This window comes from Diospyros lotus, chromosome 4 (genome assembly GCF_014633365.1).
Source record: "Diospyros lotus cultivar Yz01 chromosome 4, ASM1463336v1, whole genome shotgun sequence".
Taxonomy (NCBI): Eukaryota; Viridiplantae; Streptophyta; class Magnoliopsida; order Ericales; family Ebenaceae; genus Diospyros; species Diospyros lotus.
In genome coordinates, this window is record NC_068341.1 from 6,771,139 (window position 1) to 6,792,501 (window position 21,363).

The 21,363-nt window shown below is 36.0% G+C and overlaps 4 protein-coding genes across 6 annotated transcripts; all 4 read right to left on the reverse strand.

The window, feature by feature from the left end:
- Positions 1 to 221: 221 nt before the first annotated feature.
- Positions 222 to 1,459, reverse strand: LOC127800198 (uncharacterized). The gene is made up of 4 exons (XM_052334675.1): positions 1,264 to 1,459; positions 933 to 1,159; positions 523 to 748; positions 222 to 433 (listed from the first exon to the last, which is right to left on the reverse strand). Exons 1-4 carry the CDS (start codon positions 1,343 to 1,345, stop codon positions 318 to 320), a joined length of 651 nt encoding a protein of 216 aa, XP_052190635.1. The 5' UTR covers positions 1,346 to 1,459; the 3' UTR covers positions 222 to 317.
- A 2,058-nt stretch (positions 1,460 to 3,517) lies between these two features.
- LOC127800641 (putative pentatricopeptide repeat-containing protein At3g16890, mitochondrial) lies at positions 3,518 to 8,085 on the reverse strand. Of its 2 annotated transcripts, XM_052335366.1 has the most exons (3): positions 7,577 to 8,085; positions 5,464 to 7,477; positions 3,518 to 3,954 (listed from the first exon to the last, which is right to left on the reverse strand). In XM_052335366.1, exons 1-2 carry the CDS (start codon positions 7,743 to 7,745, stop codon positions 5,586 to 5,588), a joined length of 2,061 nt encoding a protein of 686 aa, XP_052191326.1. In that variant the 5' UTR covers positions 7,746 to 8,085; the 3' UTR covers positions 3,518 to 3,954; positions 5,464 to 5,585. The 2 variants fall into 2 exon arrangements, with proteins under 2 accessions (XP_052191326.1, XP_052191325.1); XM_052335365.1 differs by having other exon boundaries at positions 5,464 to 8,082.
- Positions 8,086 to 9,301: 1,216 nt separating this feature from the next.
- LOC127799005 (uncharacterized) lies at positions 9,302 to 12,862 on the reverse strand. Of its 2 annotated transcripts, none has more exons than XM_052332675.1 (7): positions 12,448 to 12,862; positions 12,100 to 12,155; positions 10,466 to 10,528; positions 10,318 to 10,365; positions 10,105 to 10,167; positions 9,737 to 9,800; positions 9,302 to 9,549 (listed from the first exon to the last, which is right to left on the reverse strand). In XM_052332675.1, the coding sequence occupies exons 2-6, from the start codon at positions 12,133 to 12,135 to the stop codon at positions 9,747 to 9,749; spliced, it is 264 nt and encodes an 87-aa protein (XP_052188635.1). In that variant the 5' UTR covers positions 12,136 to 12,155; positions 12,448 to 12,862; the 3' UTR covers positions 9,302 to 9,549; positions 9,737 to 9,746. The 2 variants fall into 2 exon arrangements, with proteins under 2 accessions (XP_052188635.1, XP_052188634.1); XM_052332674.1 differs by having other exon boundaries at positions 9,302 to 9,550; positions 9,740 to 9,800; positions 12,448 to 12,766.
- Positions 12,863 to 14,160: 1,298 nt separating this feature from the next.
- Positions 14,161 to 20,123, reverse strand: LOC127799002 (putative beta-D-xylosidase). The gene is made up of 7 exons (XM_052332672.1): positions 19,653 to 20,123; positions 17,343 to 17,624; positions 16,358 to 16,527; positions 16,145 to 16,242; positions 15,702 to 16,052; positions 15,175 to 15,588; positions 14,161 to 15,062 (listed from the first exon to the last, which is right to left on the reverse strand). The coding sequence occupies exons 1-7, from the start codon at positions 20,073 to 20,075 to the stop codon at positions 14,464 to 14,466; spliced, it is 2,337 nt and encodes a 778-aa protein (XP_052188632.1). The 5' UTR covers positions 20,076 to 20,123; the 3' UTR covers positions 14,161 to 14,463.
- Positions 20,124 to 21,363: the final 1,240 nt, after the last annotated feature.

A 21,363-nucleotide genomic window follows, 5' to 3' on the forward strand; every position in this document is an offset into this window, starting at 1 on the left:
TCTTTTTATATATTGTTGTGCTTTTATTTTTTTATGTAATATTATATTATTTCAATATTTATATACTACTGGTTTAAATATAATATTTTAATAATTATATTTTCAAGTAATAATTATAATATTATAAATATAATTATTATTTAGCTAACAATATAATTATTTTATTATGGTTGACTAACAATCTTAAAATAGATAATGAAGGGCAGAGAGTATAAGTATTTTGAAGAAAAATTTTATTATATTTTTTGAACAAAGATAACTTTCAATACATGAACATTCGAAATCTTAAAACTCATTTTAGACAACAAGAAGAAGCATCAAAGCACTAAACCATGCAACAAGATCATCCAAACAAATCCAGCCATTATCTGAGCAGCAATCTGCTTTCCCTTGTTCTGTTCAGTTTGAATGTGCTCTGCCACATTAAAATCACCTGCACAGAAACAAAAACTTAGCCACCATATTATTGTAGCTCGAGTAAATGAACAAGCAACACAGAATTGGGGATTTGGGACCATATACCTCTATGGATGCCATAGCCGCATCCAGCTTTGATAGTGTCCCTTACATCTTCTATGGTGGCCTTGTTATAGAACTCAAAGTGTGTTGCTATCTGATCGACGCAGCTGAGCACCAGGTTCGTCTCCTCCAGGCATGGGCCACCGCAGAATTGTTCGGTATGCTCAGGTGGCACTTTCAGGTTCCCGGTCTGGTCCAGCCGATAAGCTTCCTCACAGCTGCTGTAAATCTGTTCAGGCAGAGCAAATTTCATTTCAGCCCCCTTTCAGTTTCATTTCATCAGCAAAGCCTTCTTTTCGTTACTTGGAATTGGAAATCGCCACAACCAAATTAGATAAATCAAGAAATCAAGATAAACATACAATATAATAAAAGAGTTGAACACTGAAAACATCCCGAAGAAAGTTCCTTACATATTTATCGTTGAAACAGAGGAAGGCTTTGGCGACAATTTGAGCTGGATCCTCAATGGTGGCACCCGTTTGAGGAGAAGTTTGAGCAGGGTTCCCACCGGTGGCACCCGTTTGAGGGAAAGTTTGAGCAGGGTTCCCACCGGTGGCACCCGTGGCGCCAGTTTGAGGGTAGTTTTGGCCGGGAAACCCACCCGTGGCGCCTTGGGGGAAATCTTCGTCTGCTTTTCCTGGAAAGATCAATTGGAAAGGAAAATTGTCATACACATGGGAAGCTGAAAACCTTAGAACCATATGTAGCAGGCAGAGAAGATTAATGTTTTGAGGCACATACCAAGTTTGGCACTGAAGAGAGAGATGTAGATCAGAGACGAAGCTAGAAGCAGCTGCTTGTTAACCGTGAATTTGGACGCCATTAGAGGAGGAGAATAGACTTTGGCCAACTATATATGAGAGAAAATATAAACCATATTAGACAAAGAATGGTTTGCATCTGAAGTCAGAATGTTTCGTTTCTTTATTAAACTCCAATGGAATTATTTATATACGTTTCGTTGGCTTCCATTTGTATATTTTTGGGTTTTAACCATTGGTGACGGGCAATGAGTGGTAAAAGTTGACTTGTCATACAATTTTCATCTTCTAGGTAGTTCTCCATTTCCAGGAAATAGATGGGAGTGGAGATGACCCAGAGGAGATGGAAGTAGGAATGGAAGTCACCAACTTTTACTTGTTGAGGAGGCCTGTTTTCCTTTTTAATCTCCAATAATCAAACCTAAATTTGTTTTTCATGCTTACAAGTTAAAGATTGCTTCCATTATTCGGAGAATTAAATTTTGAGAATTCATTTGGTTGAGGTTTCAAAAACTGAAAAAAAAAATTTGAAAAACATAAAAAAGATGTTCCTTGCCCCATTTGGTTACGAATCCAAAACAATTATTAGGTTATGGAAATGGAAAGGCTCAAGAAATGAAACAAAAAACAAAACAAAGGCCTAGCTTTGGTTAGGGTTACAATTGAACCGAGCTGAGCCAAACTTTACTGAGCTCAAGTTTGATTCAGCTCATTAATTTCTAGGCTCAAGCTTAGCTCGGATTTAGCTCTTCAAAAGGTTGATGAGCCAATCTCGAAGTCAAGCACTCACTCTCTAAATTTGAAGACAGGGGGTGTGTAGCAACAGTGGTGGAAAGCAACAGTAAGTGATGACAATGCAACAAAGGTGTGTGCGGCAATGATAGGCGAAGACATAAGCGACGACAAAACAATGAAAGGCGGTGAGAGATGGAGGTGAAAAGTGGTAACGGGCTGTGGTTTAGCCTCAAATGGAGGCTTGTAGTGATGACTGTAGACGTTGACCATGGACAATGTTCGTGCTTGCCTCTTACTCTTGATTTCTTTTCTATTCAATAAGGCTTTTAATTTAAACAATTATTTATATGGTGTTTGATTAAACCTAATTTGCTATTTTGTTTTATTATATATACATATATTATATTAAATTAATATATAGAATAATTTTAAACATATTTAATTTAATTATATTATGATAATAATTTAAAATTTGATAATTTTATGTTAAATAATATATTTATAAAATTATGTATAAATGTATTAATGTATTTATAGACGAGTTATTCACAAACTTCTAATCGAGCATATCTGCGAAACTTTAATCGAGTTTATTAGTATTCACGAATTTTTAATTAAACATGTTTAGAAACTTTAACGAACTAAGCTTGCCAATTTTTATTGAGCTCAAGTTAATTTATTTACAAATCAAGTTTCAAAATTAAGTTCAAACTCGACTCATTTGCGTTAAGAATGAACTCGAACAAACTTTTGTTGAACCAAATATCGAGCTGCTCGTGAATGAATCAACTCATTTGCAACCCTAGCTTTGGCTGAAAAGAGTTGGTTTTATAACTCGAACTCATTAATTTTTTCCTTTAATTACAAATGAATAACTTTACCATTGTTATCAATGCTTGCACCTCTAAAATAAGATATTTTCTAACCACCGAAAAAACATTAATCTATCTATCACACTCCTAGGGTTAGTTAGGATTGTGATAGGAATTAGAAAAAAAAATTAGAATTGTAAGGGACAAATAAATAGAAAGAGGGAGAGATATTGAGAGAAAGGGGAGAGAAACCTGAGGAAGATTGAAGAGAAATTTTAGAGAGAGAATTAGAGTTTCTTTCATTCAATTCAAGCATATATTTGTATACATATTAGAGCCTATTTATAAGCTATTTAATAGTAAATGAAATCTGAAAAATAGGGCCCATGTGCTCCTAACAACTCACAAAATACCTTCTATTAACTACTATAACATTATTACAATAATACCCTTCTAACTACCATTGACTTGTGATACTTTCTTCTTCTTATTCTTCTTTCTGGTTACCATATGGTTTATTAAAAAAACAAAACAAAACAAAGAGGGGGACGGCAGGGGAGACACGTTTGAAACATTAGACAAGCCTGTTTTACACAGCAATTTGTTCGGTAACTTTTCTTTCCAAATGTAATTAGGTAACAACACATCATCCAAATTGGAAATGAAATAGCACTTGGTTGAATAATGTGCATAAAATTCTAAGCAACAAATATATTTATAAATTGTAAAACTATAAACATTAAACAATAGTTCAAAGGGGCTTCGGCTACATTTGATCAACCTTTTCAGGTAGGAGATGTTACAAACAAGAAGATATTATGTACAGGGGAGCAAACTCATTCAATTTGACTCTCTGAGCAATGCCCAGGTCAAAGAATTGTCATCACTTCAACCAAAAAAAAAAAAAATCGCCATCACAGTAGAACTCTTGCTGTCATGAATAACTAGAAAAAGAATCAACATTATGTATCTTCTCAGAACTCTAGGGGATGTGCCCGTGAGGTGCAAACACTGTTGAACCAAGGAAGATGCCGTTCCAGAGACCACCCAGACGAGCTCCAAATCTCAGATGAGCTTCCTTGCCCCAGTGCAATTTTTTTGTCTCAAAGAGTCACCATGCTCTCCTAAACCACAAATAAGTGCTCCAGAACAGTTATTGCTGACCATTTATAAACTTAGACCAAATAAATATATAAATATATATTTACCTAAGCGTTAGCTTGTACAAGTTCTCTGTAGGTCCTATATTTTCACACATTTACAATCTGAGAAAAAAAAAAAAAAAGAAGACCAAGAGATCTACATACATAAGCCTAAGGACAGTCTTACACCCAACCGATGGCACATTCTACAGGCAGATCATGCATTAAGTACCAGACATGAAGCTTTAGCCATTAGGTATTCAGTGAGTAATAGCCAAAATTCATAGCTAATTTCAGCCACATCAGAACATTCTGAATTTTTTTAGGTTAATTACTTGGTAGCTTGTACATATGATCTTTTATACAATGAACCCTTTCTTCAAAACATCAGATCCTTTTATTGTTAAATTACACACTTTGAGACACCCTTTTTAGTCTACTACTGGATTCTATGGACACTTGTAGGACATCTGTGTCCATTATAGGATGTAACTTGTCTTGTCATCCATCAGTTAAATCAATTTGAACCACCTTAAAAGTACAAGTTAAAAATCAATTATGGAACAAAAGTATTGTATATTTACGTTTATTGGTCCTCCCTCACTAAGGCTTTTTTAATTTGAAGAATCTTAAATTCCAAAGCTTTGCAGAAAGAATTCTCCATAATGTATCTTAGTACTTTTTAACCATAATTATTTCCTATTACATAGAATGCGAACTATTTTTAGGTATATCCATAACATATATAATTTCAAATTTTAAAATGGCCCTATCGTGTTGTGTCCTACCTTTACTTTGAAAAATGTTGTGTCATGTTCGTATTCATGCTTCTTAGATCAATACAGATTCATCTATCTTTTGGACAATATTGCAATTACAAATACTTATGAAAGTTATACCAAATCAAATAAGTTTCATGCACTTTTGTCAAGTAATATACACAACAATGTCTGCAGTTGAAAAAAAGATTTTGCAAGCATTGACTATTTCCAGGTTACTTGATGACAGTGAAACATAATAGCTTAATCTACAAATATTCATATATGTACATGTGCATGTATAAAATGATTTGATCTTAGGAGATGCAGAAAAAGTTTAAAATAGGGGATATATGAATAACAGACACTTTCAAGCACCAGCATGAAATAACTATTAGAAACCAAAACTTAAAGGAATTCTCATCAGGAAAATCCATGAAGCCAATTGTCCATCTTTTTTAGCCTGTTAAATAACATATGCACTCTCTCTTAGTAGATATAAAACCGAACAAATTTCATGAAAAGCTATTCAATTCCATTCCAAAAGTCTTAAGAACAAACAGATGGAAGACTACAAATTATTGTAATTTACTCAAAAGAGGTGTGGCAGATACACAGTTAGTCCATATGAACAAAGATTAAATCTTAAACAGCCGATATTGCTAGATTTCATTCAGGGTTCAAGTTAATGATCAAAAGAAGAAAACAAAGCAACAGGAGTTCCGTCACATACCTTAAGTATACATGTTTCCTTAATGCAGCAGGCAGCACATCAGCCAGCACCAAAAGCTCCGGAAACCAGCCCAAAACTCATGAGCCAGTGATTAGTTTTAACAGCTTAGAAGGAGCCTTACACTACAAAACAGGTATGGGCTTTAATGAAATTCCCCCTGTTTGATATTTCTTCACTATGTCCTGGGCCTCCTTGAACTGAGCCCTCTGGACTAGGGCATCAATAAATGTATTGCATGTATAAGCATCAGGGAGACATCCATTTGCCTCCATTGAAAAAAACAAGTTTTTAGCTTCATCAAATCTCCCCAATTCACATAAAGCCTTAATAAAAGCACTATATGTAAAATTATCAGGACTCAGGTCTAGAGTTAACATGGTTACAAGAACCTTCTGTGCTTTTTCTACCTTATTCATCCTACAAAAACTTTGGATGAGGGCATTGAAAGAGAAAACATCTGGGCTTATTCCATCAGCTTTCATCTTTTTCAGAAGTTTCAGTGATTTAGCAATGTCCCCAATGACACACAAGGAATGGATTAAGATATTGTATGTGATAGCATTTGGAGTGACTCCCCACTCTACCATCTCAGAGAAACAATCCAATGCATCCTCAATTTGGTTTAGCCGACAAAGGCCATCAATTACTGAGTTGAAAGTGAAAATGTCAGGCTTGAAACCGTGCTGTAAGAGCCTCTCCATTAGCTCCCGTGTCTTGCCAACCTCTCCAGCCTTGCAATACCCACCAACAAGGGTATTGAAAGTAACAAGGTTAGGAGCAACACCTCTCCGGCACATCTCTCCGAAAGTTTCTGATGCTCTGTCCATCATTTTGGCTTTGGACAAGCAATCAATTACCATATTGTATGAGAAGACATTTCCTACAAGTCCATCTTGGAACATCTGGTTTAAATACTGATTTGCTTCCACTATTTTTCCAACCTTGAACAAATCCTCAACAAGCACAAGGTATGCATTAAAGCACAATTTAAAACCTCTCTTAGCAAAACCCTCCTGTATATCAAGGGCCTCCTCAAGGTCTAATCCCTTGATCAAACAAGTCATTAAAATGTTACAAGTTGAATTGTCAGGCAAGTAACCTTTATCCTTGGTTTTCCTCAAAAAACCAGCTATCTCTCTTGGCAAACATTCGCGAGCAAGACAAAGCAGTATGGTGTCACAAGCTGCTCTAGGCAAGAAAGGCTCCTTGTCTACAAACCTAGACAACAATTCAAACGCCTTGCCAGGTGAGAAACAACGAAATACCCCATTAACTAAAGATCTATATGTAGCTTCATTGGGATTCACATGCCTTTCCTTCATCATCTCAAACAGCTTAAAGGCTTCATCAACCTTCTTTGCATTACAAAACCCATCAACAAGCATTGTGTAGGTAACTACGTTAGGAGAGAATCCCAAACTCTCCATCTGCTTCACCAAGCGGAGTGCCTCATCCACTACCCCAACCTTGCAAACTCCATGAATGAGGGTATTATATGTATACCTATCAGGCCGGCAATTATCGGCAGGCATCTGTTGGAACTTCAAATAAGCCAAATCAAGTGAATTGGATTTCACCAAGGCATCAATGACGGCATTGTACAATCTAGTAGTTGGATTAAGACCCAAGTAGGAGATCTGCCCAAAAACCTCAGCGCAATACTTAGCTAGCCCTAATCTGCCCCAATTCCCAATCAAAATGCAAATCAAATCTTCTGTAACCCGAAACCCAGAGTTGTTAATGTCTTGAATCAACTCAGCAGACAACAAAACCGGGCCTTTCTGGTAAAGGGCATTCGCTAAAACTCCCCTAATCGCCTTGTCCTTCCCAAACAGAGGATTGATACTCGAAACCCAGATGTAAAACTTCAAAGGGTGTAACGGGTTTTCTTGGTTTTGCAAAATACTCACAACAGATCGAGTATCCAAACCAATCCTCTTGGCTTTAAGCTCGTGGTTCAGCAACAAAACCCAGTCTTTTCTCGACAGAATCTGAGACATATAATGGTGATCAACTGTTCGAATGTGGAATTTCTCTTTATTAGACGATATGGTAGGGTTTGAAATCCGAAACCAATTGGGGCTTCCGAGTTGAGGGTTCAATGAAGACTTACCAGCAAAAGGGGCAACCGAGTTCTTGCTGGTAGGTTCCGGGTAAACAGGCGCCCAAGATATGGGCTTTGAGGGGCTCTCTATCCTGGGTTTGCTCTGGTTAAGCACTTCTTCCGAGAGATTTCTGATTGCAGGAGAAGCCCTAGAAGCCAAAGAAGATAAAGCTCTCATGTCCCCTATCAGAAACAACGTGCAATGGCACAGTTAGTTTTGGAATTTGGTTCCGGTGCTTGTTCGCTACCGGTTAGTCCTACAGCCGGGGTTTTGGATTTTGGTTCCGGCGCTTGTCGCCACCGGTTAGTCCTACAGCCGCGGAATCAGACCCGATTTGCGCTCACCCCTTTTTTGTTTTATTTTTTATAAAGATAATGTTAACTAATATTTTCCAAAATAATAGTTAATAATAATAAATATATTTTATTTTAATATATAAATAAATAATTAAATTATTTAAAATAAAATATATTTATCATCAACTAATAAAATTATTTCTGATGTTAAACTAATATGCAACCTTACACAAAGTATCACATTTATTGCATTATCCTTTTTATAAAGATGAAATTTGACAACAAATTTACTATAAAAATTTATATATAAATTCATACCAATAAAACTTGAATCTCAATCTTAAAATAAATAGTATAGTTATTTTAATTTCTTACCAATAAGTTAATTCTTAAAAAGAGTTATATTAACGTATTAAGAATATTTATCACATCTACATTTTAAAAATTTTTGAGTAATATTATGAAACTTACAACATTTACATCTTATAGAGAATTGTTTAAAAATATATTTCAATATGCTGGGAGATAAAAATAATAATAAAAGAAGAATTTTAGTATTATTTAAATAATAATTTTTATTTGTTTTAGTAAATTATTAGTAAAAATATATCATATATTTCTAATCGATTATCCATGTACTTTGGTACTTTAGAGATATTTAATTATTTCTATTTTATAAGAGATAAGTGACACGTGGATTCTTCATATTTGATCTGATTCCAAGGATTAAACTAAAAATATGGTAGCCAAATCTTGGAAACACGGAAGAATAAAGAAATTATATGCCTTTTTTAAGTGAGAAGCTTGATTGCTAAATTAATTATTAATTAATTTTATTGATCATACACTACGATAGAACTGAAAGCACACCGCAGCAAATTTTTTTTTGTTAATTTTGAAATGATCAGACTTGAGACTGCATTTGATGATAATGTGAAATCCAGAGACTAATAGCCAGAGATGATTGGAACAATTGGTGATAATTAGATATCTATATAATAGGAATGACACTATCTGTATTTAATTCTGAATAAACATGACTATATAATTTAAGGATAAAAATTAAAATTGCCAATCCTATAGTTTTGAGCTCCTAGAGATGATGAGAATTTAATCTCTAGTGATACTTTTAATTGGGATAAATTACACTTTATTTTTTTAAAATTTGGTATAAAGGTAAAAAATAACTTTTTCTTTTTTAAAAATTCCATTAATTTCATCAGATTATCCCATGAAAATAGCATCTCTGATTTTTTTTTATTTATAAAATTACATGAATTTGACCGAGAGGTCAATGTAATTTTCACACATATTAGAGTCCATATTGTAATTTAATGAAAACTTGGGGGTGTTAAGAGTGTAGTTTACTTTTGTAATTAAAATTGATTTAGAAGTAAAATTAAAAAAAAAAATAAGATTAATATTGAAAGGGTCAGAGACAGTAAGTTTGGAATCTAAATTTCCAACAACCAACCCGTATGCAGTCACTTTAAACACGGATAAACAAATCGTTTGCTTTGGGAGATGGGTTTAGCATAAGATGATGATGATGAAGAAGAAGAAGAAGAAGAAGAAGAAGAGTAGAAAATATCCCAACCACTGAACCACATGAAACTGTAATCCCATCACACACAATATAGAACTTTATCTATGAAGCACTTTGATCCATCTATCTAACAGCCCTGCCTGCAAATTCAACCAATTAAATAAAATCAGATTTTTTCTATAGAATGACCCAACTCATTAATATTTTACCCGGGAAAACAAAAAATCTTAACAAAGATGCTCACAATTACAAAAATAGTTGGATCACATCATTCTATACAGATTTTTTTTTTTTTTTTTCTGAAAAAATGGAGTTGAATGAGTACTCACAGCCATATCATCCAGAAGTACAACCAGGTCTTCTTGGGGGGAGCCGCTGATGGGGTGTTCTCTGTAGATTTCCAAGTTTACCATGTTAGAACATTGCTCCGTTTGAACCTTGGATTCTTAATAATAATAAAATAAACTAATAATACCAACTTATTTAGGTAGAATGTCAAACGGTAATTTGATCTTGAGACTAATTTAGTCACTACATATTAAAAATGATTGAATAAAATATTCAATTTTCGGAAGTAAGGCCAATTTGACCTTTTATTTCCTAAATTAATGGAACAAAAAATAAATGTCACTAATTTCAATTAATTCCTCCATTTTCTTCTTCTACCGTCGTATATCGGCAATAAAGTTGTTACCTGTAACTTTGGCTGTAAATTCTCTATGGCAACGGTAGATATTTGGTTCACCCCTGCACCTTGCTATAGCGCGAGAAGGGGAAAAAAAATGAAATATTAAAAACACAACTGAAATCAAAATGCACAAATTCAAAACCATGACGACACCATATTCAAAATTCCAAAAAAGAAAAATTAATATTTTCCTCTAGTTTGTGTTATTTAGACAGATACCTTGCATAAGGCCCAGTCGGCTGAATCAAAGAAGGCCCGCTCATGATCCTAGAACCATAAACACATGGAATTGTTAGATTATTTAGCACAAGTACCAACCCAAAATCATAAACTAGAAGGCACGGGTTATGGAAATGATAGTTCTTGCCTTTGAGATCAAAGGCTTCTTCTTTGGCACAAGTCCTCCATATTTCTTCCCATTGGATGCGTCCTGCCATTTATACCACCCATGAAATAATTCTGGTATTCTTGAACTGAAATTACCAGTTCCACTAGGGCATGTTTCTGTAAATGTATTGCTACTGAGCCTTTGTAAGTGTTGATTGCTCGTTATTTCCTTTTGGAGGTATTAATATTGTTTTTATTACTTAATGTAATTTCTAGTCAAATTTCTTAAAATGCAAGAATGAGCGCTAACATGATGCCATCAAGTTATCGGGAACATCTCTTTGACAAGTCATAGTAGTCAGTATTGACTCAGGCATTATGCCTAACTCAAATTGTTTCTTACCAAAACATCCATCTGGTAAAAAGAAGAATTCAACTAAAGATCCAATAATCCAAGACACAAAAGCTGATTCACCTTCTTCAACTGACAGCGCAACAACCAGTTTACTTCTCTACACTACACAAAACGTACCCGCATATTTTATATAATTTATTCTCACTCATCTATATTATTACTAAAAATCTGCACAAAAAATTAGTTTGCTCTCCTTTATTTCAACTGACCCCATCAAAGTTTTGAATCCTAAAAGTATCCCTCGGATAATAAATATTAAATCTGCTCTCCTCTATTTCAACAAAAAAGTTAAAAATTTAATTGTCTAACATCTAAACTATATGCTTGCAATTTTGATTTTCAACTTCCGATCATATTTATCTTATTTGAGTAAAAATACAATATATTGACAAGGTAAATAATAAGAGTTGTTAATTAGTGAGACACCATCACCCATTCTATTTTTTTGTACAGTACCTAACATTAAAATAATAATATATCACAATATAATGTCCTTTATTTAAAATGAAGCAACCTTATACGCCATCTCTTAAAAGATTAGGCTTCACCGACAAATTCGAGGGATCAAGGGAACCACGCAAACTAACACGCCAGAGCATGGCACACGCGATCACTTTTCCCCTGGACCCGCGCAAAAATCTACATTGCATTTATGCCCTTCATTTGAAGGCCATTTTGGGCCAATAATCATCCTACCATATCTTCATATATAACCTGATATTTTCGTCCATATCAAGCAACTGAATTGACTAACCAAAATTAAAGAAACAAAAAGAAGGTAATTAAGGACATACCATAGAGATTTCCTGTACAATTTTTATATAATTTTTTTTTTTGTGTGTGTGTTATGGTTCACAATTTAGATTGAACAGTGGATTAAATGATTGCCACGCGCGACTAAGGTTGACACGTGTTACAATCATGCAATAGGAACCGTCAGATTTTATATCAACAGCTCAGAAGTGTGGTTATCCAGAACGTGGTCCCACTGCTCCTCTGGAACTCAATCAACGTCAGAATTGTTTCCAGTGCTTAACAGAGAAAAGGTCTAGGGCATCAACGGCCTAGATCGATCTCTGAAGCGGGCCCCATGGGCTCAAAACCACAAAACTCCATGGTTAAAACTTAAAACACACTCAGTTTTATATCTCCGTTTGGAATTATTTTCTTTCCTTTTTTGCTCGAATCTCAGGGAGATGAGAATGATAAAAACAGGTAAACTAAATACAGGAAAGTAGATATACATATATAGGTAGTACCTCTTGGTCTTGACAACTCCTGTTGTAATCCTCCATCCCAGCCAAGCTAATTTATCCTGTTACATCACGCTTCATCATCAATCATTAATTCATGGATATAGAGAGAACAAATAACCAAAACCTAAAACCGCAAAAACTCTGTTGCCAAAAACCTTTCCAGATTTCAAGTTTATGCGTATGTGTGTGCCAGAGAGAGAGAGAGAGAAACGGAACGATAAAGAAATTGAGGCAATACGAGCGATGAAATGCGCAGAATATCAAACCACACGCAGACACACACACACACATACATGTATGATGTATGTGTGTCTTGAGAGAGAGAGAGAGAGAGAGAGAATCTAACATCACCTTGAGGAGGAAGAAGGGGGAGGAGCAAGCAAAGGAGCGGAGACACAAGAGATAGAAAGTGAGAAGAGAAAATATGAGAAATAGAGAGAGGGAAAGGGGTAACAGGGATGAAAGGGTTGAGTGAGAACGGGAGATAAGAATATCCCTCCCCCCCTCTCTCTCTATATATATATTTATATTTATATTTATATTATATATATATATGCGCGTGTGTGAATACCGGAGCGGATTTCTAAACAAATTTCTAACTAACTGCCATGAGCAAGGTGCGTGAGGTTGAGGTGGTGGTGGTGGTGGTGGTGGTGGAGAAGACCTGTGCTGCTGCTGCTGTACATTTATATGTATGAATAAATAAATGTTGTTGTCTTTAAAAAGAATACATCAAAAAATATATAATTATGACAGATATAATAATTTTAAAAGCAAATAGAAGCCGTTGCACTAAGTATTAATAATTAATAGTCTACAAATCAAGGAGTCCACAAACAAACATGAGAAATAAAAACTTGCGTTTGGAAAAGATTTAGAATCCAAAGGCTGGAGGGAGAAGATAGCTTATGTATTGTTTTTAGAAGAATCCTAGCTATGACATAGGCTGTTAAAACATCAACGTCGGTTGGTCCATAGCCAAACGGGACTTTACACTTGCACGTGCTTGTCACACTCACTCGCCGACACGCGTGATTTTTCAGCCACCCTTCCCAAACTTGGCATCCGCTTCCCATTTTCAATAATAATCTCAATACAACTGATTGTTTAATTGTTTTTAAGGGATATATATATATAATTCTAGTAATTTTAATGATTATATATATATTTTTAAAACTTACCATATTGTCATCGACAAGATAAAAAGCTCGAGAAATCAATGTTTATTACATTATTATTATTATTATAGAGGTACAATGAGTATATTATATAAGAGGGATTATTATTGTCTTATGTGGTCTAGATTTTTCAAGAAATTGGACCGTTACGTAACGGTTCAATATCATGTCTATCTATATTAGACAGTGGGCAGCAATTGATGGGAATTTTGAATGCTGGAATGGAACTTTTCCAAGACGGCTCGAACAGCCGTCAGCGGTTGATTGATTTAGTAAAATAATTGAGGAAAATGATTCCTTGGATTGGACCATTCTCAAATATTAAAACTAAAACTTACTTGTCCCTTAGAATAGTCGTTGACGACTTTTAATCACAAAATAAAATTCACGCTAAATTGGGGAAAAAAAAAAAGTAATTTGTATGCTTTTAATGGTATTTATTTAATCATAAATTTTCACATTATAACAAATCTATATTTCTCAAAAAAATTATCTTTTGCATCTGCGATTCTTGTAATGCCTATTCTAATTTAATTTTATTAATTAATTAAAAGTTGGTGTCAATTGCCAAAACATATCCTAAGGTTTAGTGAATGGTTTTTCGGGTTGGGCTAACTTTTGAGTATTAAGTGAACCTCCGGACCTGGGTTCAACTTACAAATGGGCCGAGGCCCAATCTGGCGTCCTTATTCCACAAGCAATCCAATGCACCAATTTAGTTAGATGGGTTATGGATCAAAACCCAGCATCCCATGAATTACAAAAAAAAAAAAAACACGTGTTCTATCTTCTTCTTATTATTTTTTGACAAGTAATTTTGTTAAAAGAGTGAAAAATTCAAAAACATTAATCCCAAAGCACTGATTGCTATGTTCCAAGCAACCCAAACTCAATAGTTTCTTTCATGTATTATTATTATTCAGTATAATCATTAGAGTATTACAAACTTCTCTCTCTCTCCTTTGAGAGCACAAATTGGATTACACAAACACACAACCTCCCACAAACAACCAAATCCAAGAGAATACTTTCTATATTTAAATCCAACACCTTGTATATCTATATCTACCCACATTTTCTAAATTATCTTATTTTATGCTTTCATTTGGCTTATGCTTGTAGTCACTATTAAGTAGAGACCATGCTTTTTTACACTTGGGTAAATGGTTAGTCTACCCTATATATATTCCTAATGCTTTATGTTGTCAAATGTTGCTTGGAGAGAAATGGAATGCTTAAGATCACCAATATGCAAACTATGTTCACCCATTGGAATCCTTCGAGTCCCAAATTGATCAACCACACTGAGGTGTTTACACACATCAATGTCGATATGAATCCTTCTCTGGCCACCAGCCATCACATGGACTTTTTCAAATCCTATCAGTTGCTTATTGGGAGTCGATTTTTCAGCCGGCGGGATTGAGAAGACAAGTAACGTGTGTGTCCCATCCATCTCCCCGGTGTTCTTCACATTAATGTGGAGACCTAGCGAAAGCATGTCACAATTTGTGTGCTTGACCCTAATAGCATTGCTCAAAAGAGTTGAATTTTTAAGTGTATGGAGGCTTGCTAACGATACCGAGAGCGTTGTTGGAGCATGGGCTATTTCATGGGCAAATGAGGTGTAGCTTAAGCCATGCCCAAATGGGAAGACCACTGGGCCTTTGTAGAATCTGTAAGTTCTGCCGGGGTAACCTTTGGCTGGGTCAGCTCTTAAGTCCATCTTTGTCATTGGTGCCTTGGCTAGATACCCTTGTGGGTACCATGTCATTGGTAGCTTTCCTCCTGCGAAACCACCATACCCATTAAATTATTAGCTAAAACTTAGTTGTCTCTGAATAAATGCAACAATACTTGCTAACAAAATATGCACACTAAATAAGCACATAATAACTACCTGGATTGGTCGTTCCAAATAGGACATCCGCAATGGCAGTTCCCCCAGCTTGGCCGGGGTAACCCACCCACAAAATTGCACCAATCCTTGGATCATTCTTGGCGAAAGAAACATCAATAGGACCACCGGACATCAAGACCAAAATCACCGGGCCTCTAGACGCCATGGCGGCACGAGACACCAGCTCCTGTTGGCGGCCGGGCAAGAGCAGCCCTGCCCTGTCCCTGAATTCGGCTTCTATTGATTGGTCAAGGCCCATCACCAAAACCGTGGCGTCGGCATGGCGGGCGGCAATCTCAGCCGTCGCAAAAAGCTGGTTGTCTTTGCAAGCAACTCCGTTGCAGCCTCGTTGATGAATTGCTTTAGCGTATCTTGCTATTCCTTGCAAGGGCGTGGTGTAACCACATGCAACACCTTAACGACACATAAAATCATATATTTCAATGTTGCATCCAAACATCTTGACTTAAAACGTGGACCAACAACTTGGCCCATTGTTTGGAAATAAATAGAGAAGATTCACATACCGGCGTAGTTTCCGATCATGGTGACGGTAACATCAGAATTGGGCCCGATGACGGCAATTGTGCGGTGGCGTGCGGTGGAGAGTGGCAGCGCCCCTCCCCGGTTTTGTAGCAGCACGATGCCCTGACGGGCTGCCTGAAGGGCCAGTTCTTGGTGGGCTGGAGTGCACACATCTCTTGGGCCCAGATTACCAAATGGTTGGCTGGACGGCTCGCCGTCAAACATGCCCAAACGCATCTGCACTGTTAGTGTGTTGGCCAAGGCCCCATTCACGTCGGCCTCGCTCAACTTCCCTGTCCGAATGGCCTCCTCAGTGTGGATTGCCAAAAATGGTCCACAGTCCAAGTCCAAACCTGCAGTATATTTAATTTCAAGTAAATTTAAACTTATCGAACCCATCTAATAATAATTCATGAAACCTGCTACTGTTAGGGACGGTGGTAACCTGCTCGGATGGTGGCTGCAACTGCATCTTCGGGGGTAGCAGTGTAGTGCTGGGTGTCGTATAGAACCCCAACCGAGTCGCAATCCGACACAATATAACTGTTTGGGCATTCATATTTAGTAAGTATAAAGCCAAAAGCAAAAAAAAAAAAAAAGTTCATAAAAATAACTGAAATTAATGTGCAAATCACATAGAAAAACTTGAAGTACGTACCCGTTGAGACGCCATTGGCCTCGAATGGTGCCCCGAAGGAGGTCAGGGTCAGCACAAGTGGGCTTGCCATTTACTTGATTGTAGGAGCACATTACACTCGCAACATTTCCTTCCACCACACAGGCTTTGAATGGCACGTCATACGTATCTGCCAAATCTTGTTTACTCACCTAAACAGATATAATAAAAAAAAAAAAAATGTTGACTCTTAAGTCATAATTAATTTCACATCAAGTAGGAGCCAAGAACAATATATTGTAACCCCTTTAAATGAAAAATCACATTCTACTCTGGTAAAATTTATTTTACAAGACAAAATTAATTATATATATATGCTGACCACACTTGTGCGTCCCTTATTAAAATGAACAGTACCTATCGTTATATGCGTTACCCAAACCACAAAAAATGATGGATATCCATCCACTTGATGCAATCAGTTTTGGCCTATCGCTAAAAGCCAGTTACTAGTAATCTTAGGGTCTCTATTTGCGGCCAAGTAGGTTAGTAATTAACCTGATCAGATGGTTCAGTTCAGCTGTCATGAGAAAAGGAAAAGGAAGACTTATCAGAGGTATCTGGTATCTTATCCAAAAATATATATATTGAGATTAAAGTCGTTGTTAATCAAGCTTGAAATAATGGAAGTTTAATAAAATTCAAAGGTGCTGTCATCAAAAGGATAAAGCCAGCTTGACAGATAGAGATGTGCGAGTACGTGCAAGCAATGCCCATCTCTTTTCTCATTTTTTTTTAATCCGATCCCACGAATATTGTGGATGCTTTATATATATATTGTGATTTGATGAGTTTGAGTTTAAGGCTAGCTAATTAAGGTTTCCCAATTACAATTAGAGTGCCAGACGACGTTCAGGATCAGAAGATATTCCCTTATGATCAGAAGATATATATAATAATAAATATTTTAATTATATTTTTCGCATTTATTATAATTTATAAACAATAATAATAATGTATTAATTACCTTCGCATTAAAATGAAAGCGATCAACGCCGTTCCAGTTATCAAGATCATAGGCAGTATAGTGCTTGCAGCAAGCAGCCACCTTCAAGCGGTTACCTGCGGCGGCACCCTGGAGTCCCCTGACATAACTAGCAGCATATTTACCAGCCAAAGTGGGGTCTTCGCCGGGAGTTTCTTGACCCCTCCCCCACCTGGGATCTCTGAAAATGTTCACATTTGGGCTCCAATAGGTTAGGCCAGCCAGTCCTCCATTGTACATGGCCCTTGCCTCATCTGACACCACCTACAGATATCACACATCGAATATATGTTGACACTAATTAAGCATATACATATATATATATAATATGTGTAATAACAATTAAAGTTTGAATGGTACTACGGAGTGGGTGTTGATTTCAATCTCGAAACATTAATGGTGCAAATGGGACTTTAGCTGTGTAGCAGGTGAGAAAATGTAACAAGAAAGCACCATGGTTGAAGCATACATACCCATGCTTATTTTAAGTCTGACCAAGTTAAAAAAAATAAATAAATAACTCTTTGAGCTCTGAAATAAATTAGGGAACAAAAAAAAAAAAAAGAAATAAATTAGGACACGGAATTTACCTTGAGAATATATATATATAGATTTATTGGTAAAAGAGTAGGAAAAATTAATTAAGGTTAACGTAAATGACTCATCTCTTAATTACTTCGAAGGTTAATTTGTCAATTGTCACGGGCGAGGTTTCCTGGGATATAGTGTTAATAATAATTAGGGTATCTAAATATATATAGATTTTGTATTTGTATTTGTATTTGGGGCATATCACATGCATATGCAAAAGGGTATGGGTGGGCAGAAGAAGGCAGAATTGCAATGCAAGCGAGTAGAGACAAAGGAATATGCGGTGGTCCCCACTCAGCCCCACAACGACAGGGCTGTCTAAAGCTGGCTGCCATGTGCACCCCACCCCACCCCTAATTTAGACAAATTACAAGTTACATGTCACTGAATTTCTCAAACTTAATGAGTTCTCTCGTAACAAATTCTCTTAATTGTTGCTTGCTTATTACATCCTCTTCATGACCTATATAATATTGATAAATTCACAATTTTAAAATTGAATTTTGTAAATCCCAATTATTCTTTTTATTACATTAAGAGTCGTATAATTTTAATTATTTACTATATATATATATATATATAGGCACAAAATTCTCCGACTCCATACAATGAATGAGTCAATTGCCAAGTAACAAAGGAAAACATAAGATATATATTTACGTGTTTCTTAGTGAAAGATTATGCTATATCTTATCCTCTCTCAGATTAGATTTGAAGTAAAGAAAATGCAATTTTATATGTACTAAAAGTCACAATATAGCCATTTAAGTTGACTAACAGTCCGTCTTTAATTGGATTTATAAGATATAGTTAGACCAGATGGCCTGGATCCAATTTTCTGTGTTTTTCATTATAAGAACTGACATAATATAATTATTACGATGCTTCTAGATTTAATTTGAAAATGAATTTGAGCTAGGAAGTGACAAATTAACAGTACAGGATTAGGAACTTAAAAAAGATCAGCCATATATATATCCTAGAGCTCATAAAATGTTTTAACTATTGAATTTAACCATGTAACAACAACAATAATAAGTAAAAAGGGTAGAGGGCCCTGTATTAGAAAAATAACAACAACAAAAAAACAAAGAAACCTTCTAGAGAATTAAAAAAAAAAAAAAAAAGAGTAAAATCAGAGACACTAATTGTGATTAGGGAGGCTCCAATTTTTCTATCATAATAAATTAAATGCTATGTCGCGGTTGTTTGATGTCACTTTCTATGAGAATAGTAAAAATTCAGCTGTTCAAAGTAAAAAATAGAAATATTAGAAAAGTAAGTTTATCCCTTTTTATTTAGGAGTGTAAGTTTAATTATAAGTTGTTAAATCTAATATCCAGAATAGAAAAAGATTCTGGATATGAATCTCATTGTCACCTGCGACTCTCTCAAATTTTAAACTTTTAGATCAATTGATGTTGAAAAATTAAAAATTTTGAATATGTCTTCTCTATAGAGAGAGAGAGAGAGAGAGAGAGAGAGGACATATATATATCTATATGACATGACCCATACAAGTTTTAATTCAAAGAACATGTATTATTTTTTTTATATATGTATATATATATATATTGTGTGAAGGCAGATTTTTTCTTAGGAAGAAAAATAGAAAAAAAAAAGATGATTGGAGGGAACAGTAGAGGATAACGGTGAGCTATGAACCGAGAGAGAGACAGAGAGGGGGAAGAAGAATCTAACCCTTCCAATTTCTTGCCAGAGAGAGGCATTGAAAGAGGCGGCGGTGGTGATGACCTGCGGGAAGCTGGTGGCCCCAGGAAACTCGCCGCCGAACTTGGTCCCCGGCCCCACATTCGACACCCCGTGAAGCGCCTCCGACCACCACTCGTACCCCTTTATTCCCAGCCTCGCCACGGGAGCTGCATTGTTCACCAGCAGCATCACCTTCTCCTGCAGAGTGAGCCTCCCTATTAAATCCCTCACCCTCACGTGTATCGGCTTCGAGGCCCGGCAGAAGGGCAGGTTCCGGGTCCTCGGGTCGCCAGCATCGCAGGCGAATGGCGGACGCGAGGACTTGCAGAGGAGGGGTACGAGGAGGAGGAGGAGGAGGAAGAGGAAGAGGAGAGAAGACTGTGTGTGGAGTGAATTGGAACGCATTCCCATTTTTGGTCGTAGCGGTAGGATTATGCGTTTTGAGGATGGGAATGGAGGAGAATGTCTAGCTTTATATAGAGAGGGGGCGGGGAGGGGGAAGCCCCGGGGAAGTTGCGTTCATATGGGTCGCAAATGGCAGTAGTACTCCAGTTTGCTAACCGAAATATTGTACTTATTTCGCCCTCTGGGGTCCGTTACAATATATTTAGGCACTTTTATTTTCTTCTATAATTTCTTTATAATTATTGATATCATATTTATTGAAGTGTGTTTTGTAATTAAAAAAAAAAAATTCTTCTTGGTGATACTGCATGTATTTTAAAATCAAAATTAGATATTGAAATTAGAGTTTTTCCTTGATGCATGCACGGCCATTCATTATTAACAAATAAATCATATTATTATTTATGGTAACGCATAATTAAAACCCCCCGCGCGCAAATTAAGAATAAAAAAACATATATACAATTTTTACATGCGACTATAAATATATACATAATCGACCCATATATATATATATGTCACTTTCACGAGAAGGTTTCGAGAATGCAAATCCACGTAGTGTATTGTCAGCCAAGGATGTGGCTTCCGGGAGAGAGGGTAAGAAGAACACGCATCTAATTAATTTTCTAACCCAAACAAACATATATACTACTAGCTAGCTAGCTAGCTAGTCAAGAGAGTTTTTGTCAAGGACCAAACAGTATTACTCCCCATGTAAATGTTGATTTAATCATGGAATTGAGGGAAGCTGCGTGCGTGTTAACATGCTTAATGAATTTTGTCTGAGGCTGGCATGGCTGTAGTCTGTAGAGACCGCGTGATCTTAATTTTGTTGTACAATTTCAAGCAACAGTAATTAATTAGTCATAATTAGTTCCTTAATTATATTAATTTCCATTAGGCTAGCTAGCTAGCTAGAGTAGTAGCTCTAAATTGTCCAGATGCATACACACACATGTATATATATACATGAAAAGACAAAAATATATACAATCTTTTCGATCGGGTAGTCAAGTCACAGACACTATATATATTATTATTATTATTATAGCCTAGATTTCTCTTCCACACATAAGCAATACGAGGAGTGAAGTAAAGAATACTCAATATTATGATCAGGGAGTACTGTGTTTGTTTTGATGTGTAGTGTAGGCGTTGAAGGAAGTTATTAATGTTGATCTGTTTCGTTTTTAGGGCTCTCCCTAGCTAGCTTGTTGAGACATATATATATATATGTTTGAGTTTCTTCTGTTAGGTTTAATCCTTCGTTGATGGAGTATTAATTCTTTACTCT

Bases quoted from the DNA above. Each gene is read 5' to 3' on its own strand.
- LOC127800198 (XM_052334675.1), bottom strand. From the start codon at position 1,345: ATGGCGTCCAAATTCACGGTTAACAAGCAGCTGCTTCTAGCTTCGTCT. The intron at 1,160-1,263 runs GTATGTGCCTCA...TGATCTTTCCAG, and splicing joins TCTCTTCAGTGCCAAACTTG to GAAAAGCAGACGAAGATTTC. The intron at 749-932 runs GTAAGGAACTTT...CTGCCTGAACAG, and splicing joins TCTGTTTCAACGATAAATAT to ATTTACAGCAGCTGTGAGGA.
- LOC127800641 (XM_052335365.1), bottom strand. From the start codon at position 7,745: ATGAGAGCTTTATCTTCTTTGGCTTCTAGGGCTTCTCCTGCAATCAGA.
- LOC127799005 (XM_052332675.1), bottom strand. From the start codon at position 12,135: ATGGAGGATTACAACAGGAGTTGTCAAGACCAAGAG. The intron at 10,529-12,099 runs GTACTACCTATA...TATAAATGGCAG, and splicing joins GGAGTTGTCAAGACCAAGAG to GACGCATCCAATGGGAAGAA. The intron at 10,366-10,465 runs GCAAGAACTATC...TTATGGTTCTAG, and splicing joins AGAAGCCTTTGATCTCAAAG to GATCATGAGCGGGCCTTCTT.
- LOC127799002 (XM_052332672.1), bottom strand. From the start codon at position 20,075: ATGGGAATGCGTTCCAATTCACTCCACACACAGTCTTCTCTCCTCTTC. The intron at 17,625-19,652 runs GTTAGATTCTTC...TGATATCTGTAG, and splicing joins TCTGGCAAGAAATTGGAAGG to GTGGTGTCAGATGAGGCAAG. The intron at 16,243-16,357 runs GTACGTACTTCA...ATGCCCAAACAG, and splicing joins GGCCAATGGCGTCTCAACGG to TTATATTGTGTCGGATTGCG.